This window comes from Trichomycterus rosablanca, chromosome 20, assembly GCF_030014385.1.
Source record: "Trichomycterus rosablanca isolate fTriRos1 chromosome 20, fTriRos1.hap1, whole genome shotgun sequence".
Classification (NCBI taxonomy): domain Eukaryota; kingdom Metazoa; phylum Chordata; class Actinopteri; order Siluriformes; family Trichomycteridae; genus Trichomycterus; species Trichomycterus rosablanca.
In genome coordinates, this window is record NC_086007.1 from 4,651,993 (window position 1) to 4,676,704 (window position 24,712).

The 24,712-nt window shown below is 39.5% G+C and overlaps 1 protein-coding gene across 2 annotated transcripts in view; it reads right to left on the reverse strand.

Moving 5' to 3' along the window:
• nbeab (neurobeachin b) overlaps positions 1-24,712 on the reverse strand; it is a 322,601-nt gene that overhangs the window by 135,569 nt on the left and 162,320 nt on the right. The window contains exons 36-37 of one of the 2 annotated variants that reach the window (XM_063016272.1): positions 22,090-22,198; positions 18,031-18,242 (exon numbers count right to left, since the gene is read on the reverse strand). In XM_063016272.1, coding sequence (XP_062872342.1) covers positions 18,031-18,242; positions 22,090-22,198 — 321 coding nt within the window. The remainder of the gene's footprint in view (positions 1-18,030; positions 18,243-22,089; positions 22,199-24,712) is intronic. The other variant, XM_063016273.1, reaches the window with a different exon arrangement.

Genomic DNA, 24,712 nt, shown 5'->3' on the forward strand with positions numbered 1-24,712 from the left:
AGTACTGAGAAGAATAAGTTATGCTCTCCAAAACAAATTTGGGGGAACTTTAAAATACCTTTAATCTGCACTGTTTGCAGTAAATGTCATGTTGTTGCACAAAGAACAATAACAAACAAGTGGCTTCCTGCTTACAGTGACTGGCAGAAAAGATCCTTCATGTTCCCGCAAAGACAAACTCTGGACTGGAAGAAGAAAAAAAAACAATACCAGGCGTCCCACTCAGCCAGCAACACGAGGCCTCCATCGGAAAACAAGGCTGAATTCCAAGAGCCTCCTCAAGCTACGGGCGGGATTATACCGAGCTCTCCACACCCTGCCATAACACTGAGACCTGAGACTAAACAGATTAAAGTGTTACGACAGGATCACATCCCAAAAAAGCCACACGAAAGCTTGTGAGCGTATCTATGAACGTCAGGAAATCAGACTCCGGAGACTAAGCCGACAGCAATGAGGGGTGAGGCGCAGTTTAGCATCAATCATGAGGGTGTGTAGTTGTGTCTCAGTCAGCAAATGCCTGTGCAATTCGGGCCGGGCGGAGAAGGGGTTCAGCACTGTATGTTGTGGTACTAAAAGCAATGTACAGCACTGACGTCTTGTCTTCTGTCGATAACAGCTCAGAGCGAGACCAACACAATGAGACACGAGGAGGCTAACGGGCATAAATGATATAGTAAACACAGTACTACAAAGATGATCCATAACATTACTGTCCAAATCTGAGAATATACAATCGATCACTGCATACCAGTCTCAGGCTGTGTATGAATGGGATTTATTTTGACTGTGGTGCATCAACTATATGAAGGGTTTACAGAACAAAACAAGAATTAAACACTAAGCTGAGCAAAACTAAATTCTAAGGAACAATACACAGCAGTATTCAATGCTAACGCTTTCCACAAACCATGTGCTTTTACTTTGCATGTCCAGAGAAGTCCAGTAAACGTCAAACATCGTGGTCAGCGTAAGACCGGATTTCCTATGTGCCAGGACTGGCAGGATGAGGGACTGTACATGCAGGGTGGTCCGAATCTGAGTCTTGTTTTATATTTTTGAGGTGGTTTTTTGCCCCGGAAAGTTTTAACTACGCCGAAATACAGCAGTGGTACTGCAAACCAAATCATTCAAACTAAGTTTTATACTGGATATTTGGAGTACTGTGGGTGGGAACATGACAGTATTTCATACACTATATGGCCTAAAGCTTGCTGGACATCTGATTTAAATAGATGGATGGGGGGGGGGGGGGGGGGGGGGGGTGGAGGAATGGTTGGAGGAATGGTTAGTTGGATGGATGGATGTGTGGGTGATTAGATGAATGGATGGATGCGTGGGTGGATGGATGGATGGATGGATGGATGGATGGATGCGTGGGTGGATGGATGGATGGATGGATGGATGGATGCGTGGATGGATGGATGGATGGATGGATGGATGGATGGATGGATGGATGGATGGATGGATGGATGGATGGATAGATAGATAGATAGATAGATAGATAGATAGATAGATAGATAGATAGATAGATAGATAGATAGATAGATAGATAGACGGTATTAAAATATAGTGACCTCTATCTGATCTTTCAGCAATTACAACAGCCACTCTTCTGAGGAGGCTTCTCACAGGACTCTGAAGTAAGTCTGTAGGAATTTGTGTCCATTCAGTAGTATAAGAGAGCATTTGTATGAGTGGCACTGATGTTGGTCAGGAAAACCTCAACTGATGTTCCAGTTCATTCCAAAGCTGTTCAGTACAGCTGAGATCAGGTCTCTGTGCAGGACACTGGAGTTTCTTTAAACTGAGCTTTTCTTCATGTCTTTATAGAGCTTGCTTTGTACACAGGGGCACAGTCATGCTGAAACAGGAACGGGCCTTCCCTAAACTGAAAGTTGGAAGCATATAATTTTCTTTGGATAGCTGATTTAATTACACTTTTTGGCAATTGCTGTGGTGGAAACATATAAGATCAGTGATCAGAAACGGTGTCCCAATACTTCTGTCTATAAGTTTAAAAGATTTTAAGATTCTACTTCAACAAACCATTTTAAGTAACTTAAATTTATGATTATGATAATTAATGATTGTATTATAAAATGTCATTTTTTTAATTTAGATTCATTCAATACCACAGAAGCTTGGATGTTGTGCAGCAAAAGAATACAAAGAGAGTAGCGGGGTCTAAGACTCTTGGTATAAATCGTAAATATGCAGCTGGTGACTTTAAACATGTCGCAAGAGGCGTGTATGACCATCAATAACACCCTCCACCTCCAAAACATCCCAAACCAAATCTGTTTCCCCCAAAACATCAAAGCAGATCCCTGGTGAACTGCACCATTTAACAACATCATATAATCTATTCTCTTTCGGTTTCTTTATTAAACCTGTACAGCTGTGTTAACTAGTCTTTGTACCGACATGGAAGAGCAGTTTGTTTGTTTAGATTCTTCTATTCTTTTAAATGTTGACATCTTCTAGGTCTGACTGATATAGATATTTAACTTAGATATCTAACTAAGACGTTTAGTCTTTATTATGATACAAAATAAGAGAAACTTACTCACTCATTCACTCACTCACTCACTCACCCACCCACCCACTCGCTCACTCACTCACTCACTCACTCACCCACTCACTCACTCACTCACCCACCCACTCACCCACCCACTCACTCATTCACTTACTCACTCACTCATTCACTTACTCACTTACTCACTTTCTTAAACGCTTATCCAATCATGGTCACGAGGGGTGCTGGAGCCTTTCCCAGCTTTTCAATGGGCACAAGGCACACAGTAACACCCTAAACGGGACGCCAGTCCATCGCATGGCACACACACATACACATTCACCTATAGTGCAATTCAGTGTCTCCAATTAACCTGACTTGCATGGTTTTGGACTGTGGTAGGAAATCGAAGCTCCCGGAGGAAACCCACGCAGACACGGGGAGAACATGCAAACTCCTCACAGTGTTTCAATTTAAACAATCTTAAAACTTCAGACAAAACTGATTAATAATGACCAGACAAACACAAACAGGTGACTTGAGCCCATGAGAAAATATCTCCACACAGTAAAATTTATAAATCTTTTTTTTTATAATTTTTTATTTGTTTGATATTTAAATAAATTATTTAAGTGTAAAAAGCTGAACAATGAAAATCATTCAATTATGTTCTGTCTACAATTAGCAAAATATGACCTAATAAAAAATTTTTATATTCATATGTATATGGTATTATAATAAATCAGATGACACAAATGAGTAAAGATCTCAGGATGTGTGTACTTCATTCTTCATCATGTCCACTTCCCACCTCCACTGACTTTTCTTTTTAATTGTGTTAACACCAGAACAAATGAATTTCGGTTTAAATAAACAGTGCTTTACCCTCATTTTCTGATGTGCTACTCTACTGCATGAGCCTGACATTTGTTTCAACCAAAGCTGCAATCACCAGGCAAAATGAGTTTCTGATTCACTCCACTTTAACAATTCCACGTCTCCTGACAGACATAAAGAATGGCACAGGGCCCGCCCTCGTCGCAAGAGGCTCAGATTTATTAGTCCCGTCGCCCATCAATCACATAAATGGACTTTCAACTGCATTTTAAAAGCTAATCTTCCCAGCGCTAATAACCAAAACTATCGTCTTACCAGCGCTAGTCATCATGAACCAAAGTGCGTAAGTGCACAACAATGGGCATCCAGAGCTAAATCACGGCCCTCCGCGAGATGGAGAAGCCAGGCGGTGCAAGATTTAACACACGACTGTCCACAGGGGATGGCCTCTGTTTGTGCACGGCCATAAAAAACCTGACAGCTGTGATTCAGACTCAAGGAGCAAAGTGGGAAATAAAAGGATTGCTGAGAATTTCATCAAGAAATATGACAATCTTTTGGGAGGGGGGAGAGAGGGGATTGTTCTGAAGGTTGTGGAGATACATCAGATCCGTAGTTAGACGACACAAAGCGCTTAAGACAGGATGGATGATTCTGAGGACAGATGATCCTGACACCTCAAACTGCAACTCAAAATACGGTAGTGGATGCAATAGGACTGTTTTATAATAAATCAGAGATGCTACCAAGGACACAAACTGTGACTCCAATGACTTTTAATTCTTTACACTAAAACAAATTAATTTCAGTTTTTATTTTTTTTAAATAACAGTAACTGTACCTGTTCTAACAATTTGGGCGGTTATTCTCAGTCAAGGAAAATTGTACTGTACAGAATTGTTTGTTTGTTTATTAGGATTTTAACATCATGTTTTACACTTTGGTTACATTCATGACAGGAACGGTAGTTACTCATTACACACAAGATTATATCAAATACAGTCATGGACAGTCATGGACAATTTTGTATCTTCAATTTACCTCACTTGCATGTCTTTGGATTGTGGGAGGAAACCGGCGCTCCCGGAGGAAACCCACTTGCTGTGAGGCAACAGTGCTACCCACTTAGCCACCGTGCCAACCCACTGTACAGAATTGTATGAGTCCTACTTTGCAAAAACACATTTGAGTTAAATAGTGCACCTAAAGTACTATTTTACCTTACACTGTTTCTAAATTGGGTAAGTACTTGTAGCTCTCAAGGTGCTTAAGTAGTGCAGTGCTCTATTTTGCTAACCTATTAACGCTGAGGTCAAGATTTGAATGCCAGTGGTGCTACTGGCCTGCAGAGAGTCTACACAGGGCAAGCCGTAGCCTAGTGGTTAAGGTGCTGGACTAGTAATCAGAAGGTTGCTGGTTCAAGCCCCACTACTGCCAGGTTGCTGCTATTGGGTCCTTGAGCAAGGCCCTTAATCCTCAATTGCTCAGCCTGTATACTGTAACTGTACTGTAAGTCGCTTTGGATATAGGCGTCTGCTAAATGCCGAAAATGTAAATGTACACATACATGATTGGGTCTGAGGTAGGGTGGTGGCTGAAGCCCTGCAAGGAATTTGTGCCCTCTGCAGGCGTCCTATCTTGTGACCAGTGGTTCCTAATAGAACCAGGCCCGCCATGACCCTGACCAGGATAAAGCAGTTGATAAAAATAAAAGAAAAATATGGATATTTTACAGTGCAAAGCAGGTCAGGGCAGCCATAGCTTAGCAGTCAAGGTACTTAACTAGTCATTTAAAGTCCCATCATCACCAAGTTGCCACCAAGGGTCCCTGAGCAAGGCTCTCAACCCTTAATTGATAGAATTGCATTTAATGTTAATTGTAAGTCGCTTTCAATAAAAGTGTCTGCTAAATGCCAAAAATGTAAATGTCTTTGTGGCCTAGTAGATAAGGAACTGGACTAGTAATCAAAAGGTCACTGGTTCAAGCCCCACCACTGATAGGTTGCCACTGTTGGGACCTTAAGCAAGGCCCTTAACTCTCAATTGCTTAGACAGTATACTGTCACAGTACTGTAAGACGCTTTGGATAAAAGCATCTGCTAAATACTAAAAACGTAAATGTAGAAAGAGAAAAACTGACACTGGTTCTGACTCTGGTAAGATAAATATTGAACATAAGGGCACTGCAGAAAAATCACCCAGGGCAAAGGCATTAAAATCCCAGCATCTGGGGTGAATCAGGATAACGTTGTTGTGGAAACAGCTAATAGACCCTCACAAAGAGGCTTTAGATGAGAGTACTTAAAGGAAAAAAGAATGATGGTGTGATTCAATAAGGTGCCATTATATTCTCTTTAAATGCTTCCATTGGGGGCATGAATGGGTGTAATTAGCATAAGTGGTGCTAATGATCAGCTGGTCTGGGAGAAGCTCGGGGTGCTGCTTTTCTTCAGTGCCACACTCCGGCTCTGTGACGTGGCTGCTACCACGTGTGAGTGACGCTGAGCGCTCCAACGTCCTGCTACAGAAGCCACGTCTGTTTCTGTCTGGTTCAAACTGAGCTGACGGATAACATGAGCACTTCATGCATTGTGCAAGAAAAACCTTCAGCTGTTTTGGTGAAATCAGAGAATGTAGATGAAGAGGATAAATAACAGATTTTAGTGATTTGTTTTTATTGGATTTAAATTTGGCACGATAATGGTTTTCTATTAGAGCTGCTAAAGTGTCATATTACTCTTATAAAACTGTTTTTAATATTAATGCTTTCTAAGTTCATTTTTGATAAATAAATAAATAAATAAATAAATAAATAAATAAATAAATAAATAAATAAATAAAGGGTGGATTACTAAGAAATTTTAGGTGTATTTAGTGCTTGTGTACTTATTGTCCTTAACGTAACAGAACCCCACAGAGAACCTGATCTCAGTCGGTTGGCTATTTAGCCAATAAGCACGTCTGAGGGGGGGATGTTGATACATATAGAAGCCATATAGAAGCACTTTGAAGTTCTACAAATACTGACTGTAGTCCATCTGTTTTTCTGCATACTTTGTTAGCCCCCTTTCATGCTGTTCTTCAATAATCAGGACTCTCCCAGGACCACCACAGAGCAGGTATTATTTAGGTGGTGGATCATTCTCAGCAGTGACACTGACATGGTGGTGGTGTGTTAGTGTGTGTTGTGCTGGTATGAGTGGATCAGACACAGCAGCACTGCTGGAGTTTTTAAATACCGTGTCCACTCATTGTCCACTCTATTAGACACTCCTACCTAGTTGGTCCACCTAGTAGATATAAAGTCAGAGACGATCGATCATTTATTGCTGCTGTTTGAGTTGGTCATCTTCTAGACCTTCATCAGTGGTCACAGGACGCTGCCCACAGGGCGCTGTTGGCTGAACATTTTAGGTCGGTTCACTAATCTCAGTCCAGCAGTGACAGTGAGGTGTTTAAAGGTGAGGTGCAGTGCTGAGAATGATCCACCACCTTAATAATAACTACTCTGTAGTGGTCCTGTGGGGGTCCTGACCATTGAAGAACAGCATGAAAGGGGGCTAAAAAAAGTATGTAGTATGTAGAGAAACAGATGGACTACAGTCAGTAATTGTAGAACTACAAAGTGCTTTTATACAGTATGGGGGAGCTGATAAAATAAACAGTAGGTGTAAAAACAAGGAGGTGGTTTTAATGTTCTAATCAGTGTATACATACCAAATGGACAAAAGTATTGGGACGCCCCTTCTTATTATTCAATTCATGTGTTTCAGGCACAATAATAAAAACTAACAACTGTAATAAATCAATTGTACAAAGGAAATTGTATGCTTCTAACTTTGCAGCAACAAGTTAGGGAAGGCCCCTCCTTTGTTTCAGCATTACTGAGCCGCAGTTCACTATAAAGACATGAAGCAAAGCTCGGTTTAAAGAAACTCCAGTGTCCTGCACAGAGCTCTGACATCAGCCCCTGTATATTAGGCAAAAAAATGCTGGGTCTCTTCTCAATCTCTTGAATTAATAGGTTTTTAAACAAAGGAAATGTACTTTTTAGAAAAATGATTCCAAACTCTTTGTTGCGGTCTCGAATGTTTTGATCCATCTGGATGTGGTTCATACTGTTTTTACCACACAATTACAAATGCCTGACCAAAGCGTTCTGCAAAAGAAAATCTGTTAATCCTTCCTTTCAATATCCATCTGACGCCATTCCCCTCGGGCTAGTTCAAAATTTGTAAACTATTACTTTCCCGTTCTTGGAAAATAAATCACCAGGGAACAGATTTGGCAAGCTAAGCCCGCGACTTTGTTCACTTTAGCTTTAGAGCTGAACTGGCCGTCTCATATGACGTGTTGTTGTGGTAAAAGATTAGCGCTCACTGTTCAGCCTGGTCTTTGAGTCTCGATTCGTCCTCATATTGCATGAGACAAGTTTCAACTAATTGAACAAATTCCTAAAGATTGCGATCACATCATGACAGGACGACTGGCGGCCACATGCTGCTGGACATCGCTCAAGATTTCTCTTTCAAACAAAGCAACAATTAGAGGGTGAGGATTTTATTTCTCTTGATTTTAAGTCGGGAGTTTCTTTGAAATTAGTGCTGAATGTGTAGAATAAAAGAGCAGAATAAAGTACAACCAGGTCACAATGCACAAAGTACATCCTGTTCAATACTTTTAAGCATGTTACTCATAATGGGACTGATCATGGGAACCATAATGCTTCCAACAAACATTTCTGTGCTAACCTTGTTTCTTCTGGTGGGCTACATCTAAGCGGTAAGTGTTACAACAAAAGGGCAGACCATCCTGTGCTCTATTTTAGCTTTTTAACTCACAAAAATAGCACATACAGAGTCTGCCAGACTGAAAATGTGGCAGCTTACAAAAACACCACAAAAAGGCCGCTCAGGTGGCGCAGCAGTAAAAACACACGCTGAGAGCTGGGATCTCGAATACATTGTATCGAATCTCAGCTCTGCCAATCATGAACAACGATTGGCCTGTTGTTCAGAAATGGGCAGGACTAAGCCGGATGGGGTCTCTCTCCCATGACTGGTGCAATTACGACCTCTGCTGGCTGATTGATGGCGCCTGCACAGAAAATGAGAAAAGAGTGCTCTCAGGGGGTGTGTCTCTCCGTACACAACGCTGAGCTGCACTGCACTCGTCAAAGTGCAGGTGATAAAATGCATACGGCACGCTGCCCACGTGGTGGAAGGGGGGTGGGTTAGCTTCGTTCTCCTCAATCAGAGCAGGGATCGGCATTGGTGGAGAGGAAGCATGACGCAATCGGGCAATTGGATGCACTAAAAAGGGAGAAAAAGGGGAAAAAATGCATAAAGAAAATATTTTTTTTTTTAAATGCCACAAAAAGACACTGAACTTTAGACTCAGTCCATCTCTGAAGTTTACATGGCTCTATACATGCAGTATCTGAGACCCTAAACTATTGGCCGGATGTTACCCACACTGCCGCTGTTGAGGTCATTAATGGTGTGTAAGGACACCAGGACTTTGCTGTGCCTGCGTTATAAATCAGACGTAACTACATGTGAGCATCCAGAAGGGTACAAGTGGCACTTGTCAGAGCAATTTAGTTTTAATTTAAGTCCAGCTACACCAATGAGCATTTCGACAGGCAGGCATGAAGACAGACATGTTCACCTAGGTAAAAGACAAGAGTTCTAGTACAGGTCAGACGTCCTTTCTTGGCCGCTTCGCCGAGCCGTCCATCTCTCGTCCAACTCTGGGGCCAGGGATCGGGAAACCCGGTGTCCCCTTTCCTTTCTATCCAAAAATTGATGAGTGTGCGAATGGACTTCTTTCCAGAGATAATTAGTGCTGGCTGCAGGGTTAAGCATGCCCCTGGGGAAGAACCTAAATGTAGGTCAAGAACAAACGGATGGGCGACCACAAAAATCACATTTGTACACAATATGTCCAACATTCACGTCCAAATGAGATGTTAAGCAGCTTAAGAAGATGTAAAGAAATTGGCTTAGTTTTGATGTAGGACTAATAGATGTAGGCTAATCTATTAAGAGTAATGTGAAGTAAAAACACAGAGAGCGAGAGAGAGAGAGAGTCAACTGTGAGTCCAATGTCAACTGTAGTTTGCTGCTAACGTGAGCTATAGCCAGTAGGTGTTTGGATAAATCTACAGTAAAAATGAATATGATTAATGTGTCTGGAGGTTTCTCAAGGTTACGACTGTCTTTTTATATGAGTGTCGTTAATTCTAACATGATGACATCAAGGCTTTCCAGAAAACAACGTCATGGCAAAGGACAGATGACAGATTCCTGGATTTCAATAATATAATGTAATGAATGCCCTGTGAATTATTTATATCAGATTCTAAGTAGCCTAGTTCTGTCCTTTTTACCTTTAATATAAATCCAATAAAATACCTTGAATTAAATAATTACAACACAATATATACGTACAACCCTTAGTTAAAAGTTGGGACAGTAGGTAAATTGTGAACTGCCTTTAATAAGTATTTATCGCTCAAAAATAGATATTTAATATTTGGCCTTATTAGTGTTATTGATTTATGTAAATTTAAACTAATTTTCAATCTGATGTCTGTAACACATCCCAAAAGATTGAGAATTGGAACAGGAGCAAGATAATAGTGGAAGATTTGTGAAAACACCTGTTTTGGAACTTCCATAAAATAAATAAAATAAATAAAATAAATAAAATAAAATAAAATAAAATAAAATAAAATAAAATAAAATAAAATAAAATAAAATAAAATAAAATAAAATAAAATAAAATAAAATAAAATAAAATAAAATAAAATAAAATAAAATAAAATAAAATAAAATAAAAATGCACAATTGCCAGAACTATAAGTCTTGTACCATTTACAGTCCATACTGTTATTTAAAGAGTCCAGAGCCTGTATCTAAAGGGAAAGCCTAAAAACAAATATTGAATGACTGTGACCTTCATTTCCTCAGACGACACTGCAGTAAACTGACATGCTTCTGTAATAAACATAATTCCATCTTTCTTCACAAAGACTAATGTAACTTGCTAATGCACCCCCAGACGCTCTACCAGTTTTTACAGTGGGTGTAAGACACTAAGGCTTGTAGACCTTTCTGGGTCCCAGAATCAATCACTGAATTTTTTTAAACACTCAAGCAACCTTATGCTTACTGTTTCTTTTCTTTAATTTAATTTTATTTTAACTTAATTTTATTTTTTTTACTTTATTTTATTTATTTATATATTTTTTTTTTTTTGAGGTGCCACTGTTTTAGCCAGCTGGTTCTAATGCAAAAAGTGATCATACTTTTTCTCCCTGTAACTTGGAACTAAACAATTCCAGTGGTAGTAATTTATATCTAATTTACAGTTAATCAAAACAACATAAATGATTCATGATTTCAGTTAAATAAATCTAATAAAAATTTTCATTATATTCTACATACATATAATATTCAATCATATTTTTGGTACTTTATCCCTGAATAAGCTTCTTTTTTGTGGCCGACACAGACTGTGGGAAGAGAAAAGCTCCAGGATCGGCCTTCCCCAAACAGTTACCACACAGCTGGAAGCAGTTCTCTAGAATGTAATCGTAGCCTGTAGCTTTTAAATTTTCCTGCTCCTGACCCAAGGACAACACTTACACAATATATGGACAAAAAATATATAAACAACTGACCATAAGCATGAATATAGAGTTGGTCACTTTCTAGCAGCTATAACAGCCTCAATTTTTTTGAGATTGCTGAAAATGAAGCATGTGAATATTCTTAAAACAGCACCCATAATAGAATATGGAACTGTAAACAAAAAGGTGTCCTGGTTTTACCTTCGATGCTAACCTTCTCTCTCTCTCTCTCTGGCTGGCATTAAAATTAATGGGCCTTTTCAGCTCCACCCGCTGAGACTGGTTAGCCTGGCACATGTGACTGAAGGCTCCATTCTATCACAAAGTTATTATCCAGGACCAGATAGCTGCCATACATCACACACAACCCGAGCTCACCGTTAGTCAAGGGAAACGCCGTCTCCCCCCTCGGCTTTCCTCCAGATCAATACCCGCCACCCCTCGCTCTCTCCCTCTTCCTTCCTCCAGCACTTGTTTTCATTTTCATCAATCTCCCCTCAACTGATGCCAAAAAAGGGTAATTATACAAAAGAAACCTATAAGAATCGATTCGGGAGTCGGGTTAAGGTCCGGCTACGTCAGTTCTCCATCAGCTATCGGCCATATTGCTGACACTGACACGGGCTGAAGGTAACAAAGGCACTCATGTTTTCTCTGTCTTTTAAGCATTTGTAAGTTGGGAAAGAGCAATGCTGGAGCAATTAGCACACATTTTGCTCTTTGCATAAGTGACCAAACAGAAACTGGATAAGATGAGCTATTACTGGAAAATAGGGGAAGTCGTCATGCACCAAAAGATGACAGAATATTATGACAGTCAAGCATTCAGCTTTATGAATCACAACTGGATGAACGTTTAGGATGTATTTAATATAGTCTGAGAGAATTTTAATGGAGTGGCATGTTGTACATGATGTGTACATCACGCCCAAGCTGAGAGGAAAAATTGCATGTCTTTAATATAGTCCTCAAGGTGTACCTCAAGCCGGTCTTAAAACAACTGCCTAACCTAAAACACTTAATATACACATTATGAAAAGCATGTATCACTAATTACTGAGTCAAGACGTTTCGAACACACCCATTGCCAACATATATAAAGATAAATGATGTTTCCAACTTTCTGGCCACAGATTGGCCCTTTCTTATTCTAGACTAAAATGTGGTCTATAAAGAATTTGTTTGATGGGTTTTGTATGACCCAAACCCTGAACCAAAACCCATTAAACACCCTGGAATTAATTGAAACGTTAAGCCAGACCTTCCTGTCCAGCATTAGCACCTTTACAGGCGTTCTTCTGACTATACACATATTTTCAGAGGTAACCCCATAGTATTGACTATGTTTTTGATATGGAATGCCCAGTGTTGTCCCTGCACATCTGGTCATGTTCAGTTTTCCTTGTGCTCCCATTGTACAAGTCAGTCCTCTGGATTCCCTTCACCTTCCAAAAACAGGCAGAAGATTAGGTTAGCTGCTCTAAATGACTCCTAGGTGAGAAGTAGTAAGTAAACAGGTGGGAGTGTGATGGCTGGAACAGAACCTGTCCAGGGTTTCTACCCTTTGTCTGTTTTTCTCATGACCATACCTAATCTGGACACAGCACATAAATCTAGTAAAGGAGGAAACAGCTGGAGTCCAGCATGCAGGTGGTGGGTTGGAAGTATATTTTAGGGAACTTATGGAAAAGAACCAATCAGAAAATATTTTATCACAACACATTTAGTCAGGGGCATGAAGGTGGCACATCGTTCTATTATGCCAGCCAACCACCACTAAGATCTGGGTTTGAACATCTGTGTTGCTATAAGGGCGTGTACACAGACAGGATTGGCTATACCTTGGTCGAAGCCCGGCAATAAATTGGTGCCCTGTCCAGGGTATTCCTGCCCTGCGTCTACTGTTTTGCCCTTTGCCAAAGAAGACAAACAAATGGATCCTTGACCAAAAACAAACCAAACCTCTTACTTAAAGCCCAAAATAACCAAGCTGAAGCTCTCTTCTTCTGGTCAAATTATGAGAAGAACAATTCATGGGAAAGGAAATTACACTTGGAAGATTACAAATTTAAAATGCACTTGTTTAAATTGGGCTTTGTAAAGAACCCCCACACATTAGTAAATAAATAGCTACATTTACCCTAGTGAGATTATGAAAACACTAATTTCATAGAGCACTACCATTATATTGAGTTTGTTTACATGCTGTAAAGATCTGAATTGTACATTATTAGCCTGAAAGTTAATGAGTCCATCATTTTTCAATTTCATGGATTTTTTTAATCATTAAGTGCAGCGCTGTCTGACATCTCTTTTCTGGAGACGCGACCGAACTTTATAAACTGCCACCGGAGGCCAGAGGTCAAAAGGAGCTGGAAGGAGGGCAGGGGGGGATAACTCGCTCTGAGGTGGAAGAGAGAGAAAAAAATCTGACATCCAATTTTCAACTTGATTTATCAGTGTAAAGTTAAAATTGATAGTGTGTCATTACTGGTCTAAGAGCTGTCTACCCGAGTCCTATCAAAGCCTTCTCGTTTTGATTTAGCGGCCCAGATCAATACAACCCTATACTGTTTCAATTTGAGCACTATTGATTTTCTGATGCCGACTCAATACAGGGGACATTCATCATCAGGCAAGCGTAGAGTATGATCGAACCGAGCCCTGGCGCTCTGGAACTAGTTATTTGGCTTTCAGCTTGCAAAGCCATCAAGGGATTTTTTTGTGCTGTTGTGTATCTGTGCATCCTGCCAAGCATGAACAATTTTCTCTTACGTTGTAGGTGAAGTATGGAACACAATAAGGACAAGAGTTTTAACTCAGCAACAGAATCAGTATTACCTGCTCTGTAGATTTATTTATTTATTATTTTATTTATTTATTTATTTATTTATTTATTTATTTATTTATTTATTTATTTATTTATTTATTTATTTATTTATTTATTTATTATTTTATTTATTTAGTTGTTTTATGCCGTGTTTAGTTAGCTTACACCATGGTTATATTTATGTTGTTGTGTTCTTATTTACATTTAAATTTTTGACATTTAGCAGACGCCTTTATCCAAAGCAACTTACAGTCCTGTGACAGTATACAGTCTAAGCAATTAAGGGCTAAGGGCCTTGCTCAAGGGCCCAACAGCAGAAACCTGGCAGCAGAAACCTGGCAGTGGTGCTCAAGGGCCCAACAGTGACAGCCTGGCAGTGGTGGGGCTTGAACAAGCAACACTCTGATTACTAGTCCAATACCTTAACTCCTAGGCTGTTTTACATTTACATTTTCAGCATTTAGCAGACGCTTTTATCCAAAGCGACTTACAGTACTGCGACAGTATATATTGTTTAGGCAAATGAAGGTTGCTCAAGGGCCCAACAGTGGCAGCCTGGCAGAACAAGTGACCCTCTGATTACTAGTCCAATACCTTAACCACTAGGCTACAACATGTATTGACTTGGTTAAAGATTTTTGTCATAGTCTTTGGTATGGGGCAAGCTGTAGCCTAGTGGTTCAGGTACTGGACTAGTAGTCAGAAGGTCACTGGTTCAAGCCCCATCATTGCCAGGCTGCTGCTGTTGGGCCCCTGAACAAGGCCCTTAACCCTCCATTGCTCAGACTGTATACTGTAACTGTAATGTAAGTCGCTTTGGATAAAAGCGTCTGCTAAATGCAGAAATGTAAATGTATTGTTAAAGACTGTCGTTCCTGTCAGTGTTTAGTACATACAGTCAGAATGTGTTTAATGGAAAGAAGTATTCTGCAGGTACAAGACTGCAAAGACATGGGGGATATTCCTCCCTAGATATATTTAATAAAAACAGCTTATTATTATTTTTTGTATGATTATTTAATGTGTGAACAGTATCTTCCACACAAATTCTAAGTGTTTTCTCTCTGGGCTATAGCACAAAATACTAAAAGAAAAACAATTTGAGGTTTACAGTTGACATTTATGTTCAGAGAGAGAGAGCGAGAAAATAAAGGCATACACACACACACACACACACACACACACACACACACACACACACAGACGATAGCACCTCCCTCCCGATGCCAGAGGGCATTCCATTTCACAAGCAGCAGCATAAATGGGAAAGTTAATGTAGCATTGAATAAGACTAAGATGTTGAGCCGCTACACTGCCTTAAGCCCATAAACCGATTGCATCATTATTCTTCTTCAGCAGCTCACCATTAAATTTAAATTTGCTGCAAGTTTTGCAGTACCATTTACAATGCACTGCAGCTCAATAACCTTTTGTCTCAATGCAAATGTTATGGCTCCTTCGTGCGCTCTATAAATATTTGACAAAGCCACAATGGTAGCAAAAATTCCAAACACTGTCTTACACCAGTCAGCATGTAAACACACTTTTTATGATTTACTGTAAGTACAAGGAGGGCCAATCATCAATGTTATATAAAATGGCCTGAAAGCTTAAGGCAGCTCAGGAAGTAAGTCTTCAAACCGAATGCAACATCTGTAATGACCGGATAGTAGAGATGTATAAGCTTTCTTTCAGTAGTGAGGTTTGATTTGGCCACTGATAACTATTCAGCTATAACTCAGTTACCAGAACTGAGATATTACATGCAGCACCACCAGTACAGCCCAATAGAATTTGTAAAAATAATCGACACAATATACCAGAAAAAATGCAACTGAACCCTTCTCCACATCAACTCTGATTTCATAAAATTAGATTATTATTATTATTATTATTATTGATATTTTTGTTATTATTGTTATTATTATTATTATTGTTGTTGTTGTTGTTATTATTATTATTATTATTATTATTGTTATTATTATTGTTATTACTATTATTATTATTGTTATTATTATTATTGTTATTGTTATTATTATTATTGTTATTTTATTATTATTATTATTACTATAATTATTATTATTATTATTACTATTTTTAACATAATTTTCAAAATAGCAAAATGTTGAGTACACATTGAGCAAAAATAGTGATGTTTTGTTGGTATAGTTTATTGTAAGACTATTGTGTATTTTTGTGTGTGTGTGTGTGTGTGTGTTCTGGACTCTCTCTCTATCAAACTGACAGCTTGGTTGAGCGCTGGTGGCAGGAGGATTTACAGATATCCGGGCGGTAACGTTTATGATGTGTTTGGAAACACTGCAGTTAGGTGGCGAGGTGACTTTGCTTTTCAGCTTATTAACAACAGCAACTCACAATACAGCTGCTTTAAATATACAGGAAAATACATAAACAGTCTTTGTCTTGATCACATTGAGTCAAAATTCATTATTTTCTCTTATTTATCAATCAGTGTATTTATTCATTTATTAATTGCCACTTGCCACCAGCCTGATTAGATAATAAGAAGGTACTAACAAACAGGGTGCTAATCAACTGTAGGGCAGCACACAGTAAGCCATTTATTCACTGATGTACACATAGGAGTGTTTGATGTGGACACTCGTGCAGACATGGGGACAAACTCCTCACACTGAGTAACAAGAGCTGAGGTTCAAAACCAGGTTCCAGGGACCCTGGTGCTGTGGGACACCTAGGCTTCTGGCTGTGCACAGAGCCTTTGACATATTTTATCATTTAATAATGCGTGTACGCACTTTTATTATGTGTGTCCCACGTGGACATGGGTAAAGCATGTCTAACTCCTCACTCTCAGTGACCCTTTGATTTCAAGTCCCTGGAACTCTGGAGCTACGTGGCACTCAGTGAATTTAATGCATACCTGTATTATATATATAAATATGTGCTTGTGCCACCTCATATCTGGGTGGTAAAATTGATGATTCTGTTTAAAATATATGCACATGGGTACTTAGGTGCCGCAGCAGTAAAACAAGCTTGCCCACCACCGCTTAGCTCACGAGCTCGGATGTTAGAATCTCAGCTCTGCTATCGTCCGTCTGGGTGCCTACACAAAATGGCTGTGATTGGCTGTGTCTGCAGTTGGGTGGGTTAAACAGATTCATCATCGGTGCTGCAATTGTGACCCCTGCTGGCTGGTTGAGAATAATTAACTGATCCCTGTGCAAACCCACCTCATGCAGATGCAGGTGAAAAGAAGCGGTTGGCAACTGCACACATGTTGGAGGAATTATGTGTTAGGTGTGGCCCTCCTTGTTCTGGGTTTGATTTTTCTTCTCTTACTTGTGTGTATAAATGTCAGATTAAGCAGAAATCCAGTTCCTTTAGTGTGTGTGTGTGTATGTGTGTGCGTGTGCGCGTGTGCGTGTGTGCAATTATTGTTGAGAAGCAAAAAGAGTCTGAGCTGCTTTAACAAGGCCCACAAGGCCAGCTTAACAACCGCCAGGTGTACAGCTGTGTCAGTAAAAGAGAAGCGCTGTGTATCACAGGAACACGGACCACCACACACATACACACACACACACACATCTGACCACCAGTGAGGTGTCCCTAGGGATTTAGTGGTCGGTTGCCGTAATTGAGTTTGCTGACCTGCAGCCTGACCCTGGTGCAGAGCAAGAAAATGACATTAAAGAGCAGTTACATTACAGCTCAGTGTGTGTCTGTCTGTCTGTGTGTGTGTGTGTGTGTGTGTGTGTGTGTGTGTAAATCCTTGCACTGACAGCTTAGAGGGCTAAAGTCAAGATTCCATGACAAAACAAACAAACAAACACACACACACACACACACACTAATGGCCCGGTCACACCAGAACCTTGCCGTGTGATTAAACTGGTGTATTTAGGGTCAGACTTTAGCTGAAAATGGTTCACCATTGTGGGTAGGTTAGCAATTTACTTTACATTTACATCTATGGCATTGTAGCCCATTACAACATACCCGATTGGTGGTGGGGCTTAAACCAGTACCAGTGACCTTTTGATTACCAGTCCGGTACCTTAACCACTGAGCCCCGACTGCCCTATAATGTATAATATATATAATGTTGTAAAGTTGCAGGTAGCTGCATTCTAATGAATGTCATTTTTGCCTGCCGACTGCTTCTGAAATTCTGTTGTGACCATGCTAACACACACAAGCACAAGCACATACCCCAGGGAAACACACCTATTTCTCTGCTGCGCCCAATCGCACTGGTACAGGGGGCCGTACCTGTGTGTCAGTGCACCCCAGGCTCCGTGTTTGTTGGTGAGAATGTTGATGATCTTCAGTTTGAGCTGATTGGCGGTGACGCAGTCGCGGTGTTTAGCAGCACTGATGAGGTGGTCACACATCCGCTCCTCTTCTCGCCTGTCCACTGCGTACTGGGCACAGTTTGCCTACACAAAGTAAATACATAAATAAATAAATAAACACATGAAAGATCAGGACTCTGGCCAGGTCACTCAAAAAGATCAAATATGTTTTATACCCCCTCCAGTGCTGATTGAACATGTTTTTCAGAGGAGCGGTTGGTCAGCTAAATTCTTTCTGTACTGTGCACCATTTATTTTTCTATAATATCTGACCAGACTTCCTGTCCCTTTTGCTGAGAAGCATCTTTAAAACATCTTGCTGCCATCACTGTATTTAACACTTAAAAGTTCAACAAAAGTAAACAAAATGTTTCCCTTCGATTGTATTAGGACCACAACACTTTTCGCCTCCTAGTTGAAAATCAAGTGACATTTTTAAAATCCTGTATTTATTTGATTTTCTCCTTTTTTCACCCAGTTCAGTCATGGCCAATCGAAACCTTTTTTCTCTTTTGTTATTGCTGCCACCCAAACTCCCAATCATGCTCAGTCTCCGGCACAAGGTGACTGCAGGCCGCTTCTTTTCACCTGCTAGAAGCAAGGTCTTACAGAACACAGTATTATATGTGGAGAACCACACAGTGCCATCTGTGATCAGCAACTCAGTCAGACTGCAATTTCATCTTGTTTTACTTGTTTGTTAGAAGGGAGACCTGTCCTAGACAGCTTGAATGTAGTTTCATATACTCTTTATTTGTTTACATTGATATATTACTCTAAGCTTAGCTATATTCCTTATGCTTAGAATTCAGACTTTTCTACAGGTACACTTTAAAATCTTCTAAGCCTCATCAATAGAATAAAGGCTTTATTAATGGGGCTGGAGGGTAGCTCATGTTAATGTCCATGGTTTTAAAATGGTATGTCCATATGCTCTTATAATTTCATTTTCACTAGTTCTGTGGACAGTCCCTACCATGCTGATAGACCTCACAAAGAGACAAGCTATTTATCCTGTGTGAGAGTAAATAATATAAATGAAATAATGTGATTACAGGAGAGATTTTAGATTTAAGCATCCAGAGTGTAGAATTGAAGTAAGATAAATACGATGGACTTTGGAGTGGTGATGGTTTCTCTGGTTTGTATTTAGCTGCATCACATGACAATGTCAATAAGTTTATTTTCCACCATGTGTAGAGTCTCATTAAAATAAAGCCCAGAGTTTTTCTCTCCGTCAAATCACTAAACCTGAATCTGAATTTCTCAGGAGAGGCTGAGAGGCTTTGCACCATCTCTAGTGTTAAAATAAGATTGTCTTACCGCACAGCCCCCACCCCCTGCAGGGATCGGTGGCTAATATTCAAAATCTAATTTGCTAACAGAAGCTTTCGGGCAGAGCCGGGATGTGAAGGGGGGTGAGGCGGGGCGTAATTGAATTTCCTGTCTTATATTTGAATTCTGTCAGATGTTATGCCTCGACATATTCTTCAAACGGACGATAACTCAATCGCTGGGTGTCATCTTGCTTTATGGTGCGGTGTGCTGACAAATATCAAGCATTATTTATCACTTCAAAAGGGATATGAGGGTAAGAAGTGACACCAGTTTAATTGTCAAAAGGGCTTATCTGCCCGGATCTGAATCGAGTAGAGGAAAAGAGGGATGAACAGGGCACGACTTGCCAGGCACTTGGCAGGCAGGATGAATCATGGGTCAGGCAGACTTCTCAGTCACGCTCTTGACGCCGACTATCTCAGCGTCTCCTGTGGTTTATCTAGCGGGTCAAGGATCCTCCAGAGCAGTATATCAAAGAGGAAGGCTGTGGCTTCCTGATAAGAAACTCATCACGTCTAGTGATGTGTGGAAACTAGTTTGCGTGAACTTGGCGTCTGTGTATTTGTGTATGTGTGTGTATGTGTGTGTATGCGTGTGTATGCATGTACGTATGATACACATGCCTGATGACATATGTTCTCACAATGTCATTTACCAAAACATCTTGACGTGCCATTATAAATGTGGGTGACTCTTCATTTCCATTCATAGTGCCTACTTCATCATTGTCAGCAGTGCCGCCCGACATCACAGTTTATATTTTATTATGTGTAAGGAGGAAGAAATTCCCTCGGCTCTTTGTTCGAGCGAGAGAATTGAAAACTGTTTGAAATGAGAAAAACGATCATGCACACATGATTATTCATGCCATGCATGATAGCTACTTATGAGCGGTTTATGAGCTGTTATACAGCCTATACAGAACTGCAATTATAGTTTATTATGAATGTGCCATATAGTATAAAGTAGGTGGACACACCCTAAATAATTAAGGTCAGGTGTTTTGGCTACACCTATTGTCACATGCTCGGGTGGCACAGTGGGTTTGATGGCTTTGATAAACACACACTCACAACCTCAAAACCTCAAAACCTCAACCCCATCAAACTATGAGCTGGTTATGAGCTGTTATACAGCCTATACAGAACTGCAATTACAGTTTGTTATGAATATGCCATGTAGTCTAAAGTAGGTGGACACACCCTTATTTATCAAGTTCAGGTGTTTTGGCTACACCCATCGTCACATGCTCGGGTGGCGCAGTGGGTTCGAACCTCAGAGGTGCTATCGACTGGCCAAGTGTCTGAACAGACATGACTGGCTATGTCTGTACATATAGCTGAAGTCATTTGATAAACACACACACACACACACACACACACACACAAATACACACACACACACACACACCATCAAAACCTCAACCTTATCAAACTATGAGCTGGTTATGAGCTGTTATACAGCCTATACAGAACTGCAATTACAGTTTATTATGAATATGCCATATAGTCTGAAGTAGGTGGACAAATTATCAAGGTCAGGTGTTTTGGCTACACCTATTGTCTTATGCTTGGCTGGCGCAGCAGGTTTGAACCTCAGCGGTGCTATCAACCGGCCAGGTGTCTGAACAGACATGACTGGCTATGTCTGTGGGTATGGCTGAAGCTTTTTGATAAACACACACACACACACAACCTCAAAACCTCAACCCCATCAAACACTTGAATGAATCAGAATGCAGATGTTGACCCCAGCCTTCTCATTGTAACCATCAGTGTCTGATTCAACAAATGTTTTATTTATTTATTTATTTTATTTGACTAAATGAGCACAAATTTCTACAGATACGCTTCAAAATCTTGTGTAAGCCTTACCAAAAGAGCAAAGGCTTTATAAATGGGCGTGGGGGGTAGGCTCATATAATTGTCCATGGTTTTAAAACCGTCTGTCCAGGTTCATGGACTGGTGTCTGCATATATTTGGCCACAAAGTCTGTATGAGCACTTATGCAGAGTGTTTTGTCTGCTCTCTAAGACGTACAATACAACATTAGTCCAGGATTAGAATGAAGTGCTACTGATCCTAAATGCACATTTACATATCTTACATGTATTAGATTTCAGCATGAATCCTAATAACGGGTTTACATTAGCTTAGCATGAATTCTGTCCCATCTTAAGATGTTAATCAGTCTTCTGCATGGCATCTTTATTTAAAATCTAACAGCTGCAAATGGGATCACCAGGAACTGGGAGTTAATTTTGCAAAGGGGGAGCTAATGTACACACTGGAAAAGAGTATTAAATCCCAGTTCTGTGTGGATTAATCTCCTACGGGAGACACAGGGCTGAGATTACCCAGCAACCCCCATTGCAGACTAATGCTTGTATGGATTCGATGGTGACATTAGGTTCTTGGTATCGGGAAAGTAGTTGAGAGCCTCGTGTGTATGAGAACAGCCTATAGAATACTTTCACATAATAAAGTAACCTACAACACAAACACAAGGAACAGCACAACATGATGGGAACGTATGTCAGACATGACATATGACAGAATGAAAAGAGAAGAATGCTGATGTTGGATCAAATACCTCGAACTCAGCATGCTTGTGGACATCCTCAGCTCTCTGACGGTTCAGGATGAACTCCGCCTCGTTGGCTACACGCACAATGTGGTCCTTCATGGCATGACACAGGAGTCTAGCATGAAGAGAAGCAAAAGTTTTAAAAGATTGAATCTGGGAAGCATTTAAGTTTTACAAGAGTAAGACAACTGTGACAAATATCTGTATTTAGTATCAGCAGAAGTTAATACTGATGAAACAATAGTTTCGTCCATATTGTGTATGTTTGGAAAAGTTGAAGGTAAAAAAGGAAGAGGATGACCAGCTAAAAGATGGATGAATACAATTACAGATAAAAAATGAATGAGCCATTCAGAAGTCATTGTATACTCCTGTAAGAAATGTATGTGGCTAAACTCATATAGACAGTTAGTAATAAGGGGTGTCCACAAATATTTGGTCATTTAGAGTAGATCCAGGGTTGGACAATAAAATAAAGTTAAAGTATTCAGAATACAAAAAGTATAAGGACTTGGTCAATCAGTGGTGAGGTGAGTGAAAAACAATCAAGCAGGGAGGCTCTTTTCCTTACAGCACTCCAGACATGGTTGTACAATGGATTGCACTTCCATGACCCTGGTCTATTTTTTGAACTCCTTCAGGATTTGTTTTGGTCCATGTGTTGAGGGTTGACTGACCATTTTGTGTACATTAGAACACATATACCTACCCTGTTCCAACCACACACACCCCGAAACTGCAGATACCACTAATAATGAGTGATGGTGTAAAGTATTTAATATATCAGTGTGTATTCTAAATATATTTCAACATCATGCACTTGTACGTTGTACTAAACTCCTGTACTGAAATCCATTTAAGACTTTATATTCAGTATTCAGCCATCAAATGTTTCAAACCCTGCATACATCACATCATACATTAGCAGGACTGACCCTCACTTAAATGTACATCCCTTTACTGACCAGTCCAAGTCTAGTTTCATCATTCTTCATGTTTTTCATTCATTCACGTTTTATTTCAAATGCTCATTTCTAAATTCTACAGAGTCGACATTACACCCTATTTTACACGTCGTTAAACCAGCTTTGTTGTAATTATGCTTCTCTGGTGCACGATACAGAACATCACTTCTCTTTAGGTCTCATGATAGACGTCTAATTTAGAAGCATTCATCAAGCATTCATCAAACTCCTGAAACGCTGACAAGCGGCGAATTAAAGCCATGACAAGAAAAATAATGTAAACAACCTACTTTCCATGTTCATGGCAGAGGATGTGAACTAACACTGTTAGAGACGAGTACTCATCTGAACAGATAGTAGAGTTCCCTAAAAATACACATCAGGTTAGTTTTATATAGAATAGAGTTTAATCAAATATTTGAATTTATATCAAATATTTCCTTTTTATGGAGTCTATTTAATTCCTAACTAGCACTTTCCTGTTCCTTGATGGAGAAAAAAAAATAAGACTAAGAGGTTTACCAAAGGTCATGGTTTTATTTTTTTCTTCTTGCTTTTGGTCTGATTTGCAACAATAACGTTAATTACAGGCACTCCTTGATGAAATTTAGAGAGAGATTTTTTTTTGTTTATGATGATGATGATGATGATTATTATTATTATTACTATTATTATTATTATTATCATTATTATGTATTTTTCCATCATGCTTCATTGTAGTCAGGGTTGTGGTTGTTTACATGTTGTCATATGTATTAATTCATTTTATTTGACTTAGTTATTTATTTTAATTTTTTTTATTATTTATTTATTTATTTTATTCTTTTTATTTTTTATATGAAGCACTAGCGAATGAGAAGTGTGTTCTGACTAAACAGACTGTATGTTGTGTCTTACAGTCGTGTTACAGTAACTCAGCTCAGGCCAGCAGGACAGGTGTTTGACTACAGATGTTCAGTGGAGAGAATGATAGACATGCCAGCACCCTGGACAGCAGCTCAACTAACTGCTCACTCACCCACTTACCATCCTGATCCAACTGTGTGTGTGTGTGTGTGTGTGTGTGTGAAGGTGGACAGATGGGTCAGCAGATGGAGATGCAGGCAAAGCCATCCTTGATCAGCTCTACAATAACTACCATGAACCACACACACACACACACACACACACACACACACACACAACACACTGCAAATCCTCTGTAAATCTGCTGTAATAAAGTGACCAGTGTCGGTCAGTAATAAGTGAAGCACTACTTTATAAAACAATAGTATTAAACAATGAGAAACTCGGGTGGTGTTTGAACCTCAACAGAATGTTGCATAGAATGTCTCGTGGTGGAACCGGACCCGCCGTGACTCTGACCAGGATAAAAACGATTGATGAAATTAATAAAATAAAATGAATTATTTCATATGGAGGTTGTCTTGTGTGTTGCTGAAGCCTTTCATTTCAGGATTGTATTTAGTTTATGTGTCTATGCATAGTTGTAGTAGTAACAACAACAACAATAATAATAATAATAACAATAATAATAATAATAATAATAAAAATAATAATATTAATAATAATAATAACTATAATAATATTATTAATAATAATAAAAATAATAATAAAAATAATAATAATAACAACAAAATAATAATAATAATAATAATAATAAT